This window comes from Carica papaya, chromosome 5 (assembly GCF_054855325.1).
Source record: "Carica papaya isolate Zhongbai chromosome 5, ASM5485532v1, whole genome shotgun sequence".
NCBI classification, from domain to species: Eukaryota; Viridiplantae; Streptophyta; class Magnoliopsida; order Brassicales; family Caricaceae; genus Carica; species Carica papaya.
This window is the reverse complement of record NC_142313.1, coordinates 8,365,591-8,368,680: the sequence shown is the minus strand read 5'-3', so window position 1 is coordinate 8,368,680 and position 3,090 is coordinate 8,365,591. Positions and strand designations below refer to the sequence as shown.

Genomic DNA, 3,090 nt, shown 5'->3' with positions numbered 1-3,090 from the left:
TATATTATTTTTAATTGAATAAATACAAATTTATGAATGAATTCACAAAGAAATAATGTCTCAATTATAATTGTATCCAAATAATGAGAAGCTTATATAATATTAAAAAAAATAATACACAATGAATTAGGACAAGGAAGTATGTATGTGATTAAAAATAGTGTATTATGTATGGAACCAATGGTTGATATATTTATTACTTATAAAAATCTAATGTTTATATATGTTTTTTTTTTTTTAGATAAATGCAATATGTAAAATACAACATATTCAAGTGGGCCATAATTTACCAAATGGGTTTAATCACACAGGGCTTTTTATTTTTATTTTTATTTTTATTTTTTTGGATGGTTTCTACTACTTGTTTTTAGTTGATCTGAAGGGATACATATATTCCACACATGCATATTTATATGTATATGTATATGTATATGTATGTGCATGGCCCCCACCCCCCCCAAGCTTGTACTGTAGTTTATGCTTTACATGTGCTACTATTTCTAGAACCAAAAAATTAAAGAAGAAAGGAGAGAATTTTTTTTTAAGAAAAAGATAAGATAAAAAGGACCACTACTTAGTGCGGGTCATATATGCTCGTATACCCAAACCAGACAAAAGGAACCTAAACTTTTCTGTTATAACCAACAAAACAGAGTGGACTGTGACCGCAAATACTTTCAACTACATGTGATGTTAACAAATTTCTGATTCCTATACTAAACAAGATTAAGAGGATAAGCAGGAAGGAAGGTGGTGGGGGCCACTGCAGAGCAGGCCGTTGGGCTTTTTCTAATACTCAAATATAAAATGACAGACTGTCGGTGGATTCCCGGATTTTTGATACAACTCCCAGGCCCAACTTGACTTATCTCTACAAAACTTTCCTGCAACCACCCCTATCGCCATTTCTCGTCTCTTTTAGTTTCTGTCTTCAACGCCCGCCTCTTTCCAGACACAGAAAGACTCAGCTTCTAAGCAGATTACTGAATCATCGAAAATGGACGGCGGTGATGCATACGGTGTATTGGAGTCGCAGTACATACGGAGGCACCATAGGCACCAGCCCAGAGAGAATCAGTGTACTTCTGCCTTGGTCAAGCACATCAAGGCACCTGTCCATCTCGTAAGTCCCGCCGATCACTCATTTCGGCAACTATAACTTTTTTTACTTCTTTTTATCTTTTTAATTTTTGTGTTGATAACGGAGGTTTTTAGATGTTTGACTTTGTTTTCGTCTGTAGATCTGTCAACTATCTGGTTATTTGATTCCCCTGTGTTGATTGGCTTGTATTTATTCGCGTCAAATCTTTTGAATTTGAAGTAATAATTAGGTTAGTTTTTCTTTTTTTGTTGACTCTCTTGGTTGTTCAAGAAAAGTTTTGCGGTCTACACGTGTCGGATTTACTCATATTTCGTTAGGGTGATTCTGATTGTTAGTTTATCCTGCGTTTGGTCGCCGGGAAAATGCAGGAACGGCGGGCATATGAATATGAATAAGAGAATCCGGATTCGACTAATCGGTCCTCCGATTTCGTCGCTTCCCACATTTCTCCTTACTATTTTGGCAGCTTTTAGACAATCTAGTTTTAATTCTTCTTGTTCAATACAAAGAATTCAGATCTTTGGGCTCTGTTGACTTAATAATCTACCCAAATGAATTGAACTTTGCCATCAATTTTTTCGGTTTTTCTTCATATTTTTGGTTTAATAATCTAAACTGGTTTATTGTTGGTAGGTGTGGTCTCTGGTGAGGAGATTTGATCAGCCTCAAAGGTACAAGCCATTTATTAGCAGGTGTGTTGTGAACGGTGACCTTGGGATCGGAAGTGTGAGAGAAGTCAACGTCAAGTCCGGCCTTCCTGCTACCACGAGCAGGGAGAGGTTGGAATTCCTTGATGACGAGGAGCACATCCTTGGCATCAAGATTGTTGGTGGTGATCACAGGCTAAAGGTATGTAATTCTCCCTTTCTCTGTTCTCTTTAACATCGTTAATGGAGGACAGCTTGGAGTGGGTTCCTTCTCTTTCACTTTTAGGAGTTACTGTTTGCTAATGGATTAAAAAAAGTTGCTATGACATGTACTTGTTTTATCTGGAAATGGTGTTGGTGGTATATGCTGTTCCCTTTTCCTTTTTGGAACTCTAATTAGCTTTGTCAAAATGGAAGACCATCAAATTTTTTGTTGTGATTCTGTTTCTACAGAATTACTCTTCCATCATTACAGTCCACCCAGAGATAATCGATGAAAGACCAGGGACGATGGTGATTGAGTCCTTTGTGGTAGATGTGCCTGAAGGGAACACAAGGGAAGAGACCTGTTACTTCACGTCCACACTGATTGCGTGTAATCTGAAATCACTGGCCGATGTCTCCGAGAGGATGGCTGTGCAGGACAGGGCAGAACCCATCAACGGATTCTGAGCGTTGAGGATAGGGAGGACTGTGGTAGTGGTGGTCTGGTTGCACACTTGTATGCATTTGAGGGTTGTAGGTCCTGGAAACTGTGTAGAAATTGGTGTAGAAGAAGCCAGTAGTCATCAGAAGTTTTGAATGCAGTTTTGGCTGGTGGAGGGACCCTATCAAGTCGTTGTTTCATGCTTTGTTTTCTTCTCGTTTGTTTTCTTGCTCAACAGTGATCCTGGGATTTCGAATCATTTAAAACCTGCCTGTCCTCCCCTCATCTTTTTTGCCCCATCTTTTATAGAATGAGGTTATTAGGGAAGGTCCCAAAAGAAATTCATTGGGTATGAAAGGATTAATGGTTTCTCGTTGTTATATTTGCGGGGTTGGTTCATGGAGCTACGATGGATGTTTTCTTTGACCATATCTGTAAATATTCATGACATGTATGGAACAATATGTGGATTTGGGGTTCATCTCATACGTGCACTGATGTGTTGTTTCTTTACAAAAATGTCCCTTGACTACACTGTTTTCCTGTTGTTTTCTTACATAAATGGTCTATGTTGTGTTTAGCTTAGTTATTGGAAAAGAATTCATATTCATAGTTAGTAGCGAGAGATTAGTTTTGGGAGTTAATCATACTTCATAAACCAGAAGTAGCTTTCCATGTCTCCCCAGACCACCATC

The 3,090-nt window shown here is 38.2% G+C and overlaps 1 protein-coding gene across 1 annotated transcript; it reads left to right on the top strand.

Annotated features, from left to right (window-relative positions):
* Window positions 1-817: 817 nt before the first annotated feature.
* On the top strand, window positions 818-2,876 carry PYL7 (PYR1-like 7). The gene is made up of 3 exons (XM_022056759.2): window positions 818-1,123; window positions 1,736-1,951; window positions 2,203-2,876. The coding sequence occupies exons 1-3, from the start codon at window positions 998-1,000 to the stop codon at window positions 2,419-2,421; spliced, it is 561 nt and encodes a 186-aa protein (XP_021912451.1). The 5' UTR covers window positions 818-997; the 3' UTR covers window positions 2,422-2,876.
* The last annotated feature ends 214 nt before the right edge of the window (window positions 2,877-3,090 follow it).

Excerpts from the sequence above, each read along its gene's own strand:
- PYL7 (XM_022056759.2), top strand. The coding sequence starts at position 998 with ATGGACGGCGGTGATGCATACGGTGTATTGGAGTCGCAGTACATACGG. Across the intron at positions 1,124-1,735 it reads TCAAGGCACCTGTCCATCTC|GTGTGGTCTCTGGTGAGGAG; the intron begins GTAAGTCCCGCC and ends TATTGTTGGTAG. Across the intron at positions 1,952-2,202 it reads GTGGTGATCACAGGCTAAAG|AATTACTCTTCCATCATTAC; the intron begins GTATGTAATTCT and ends CTGTTTCTACAG.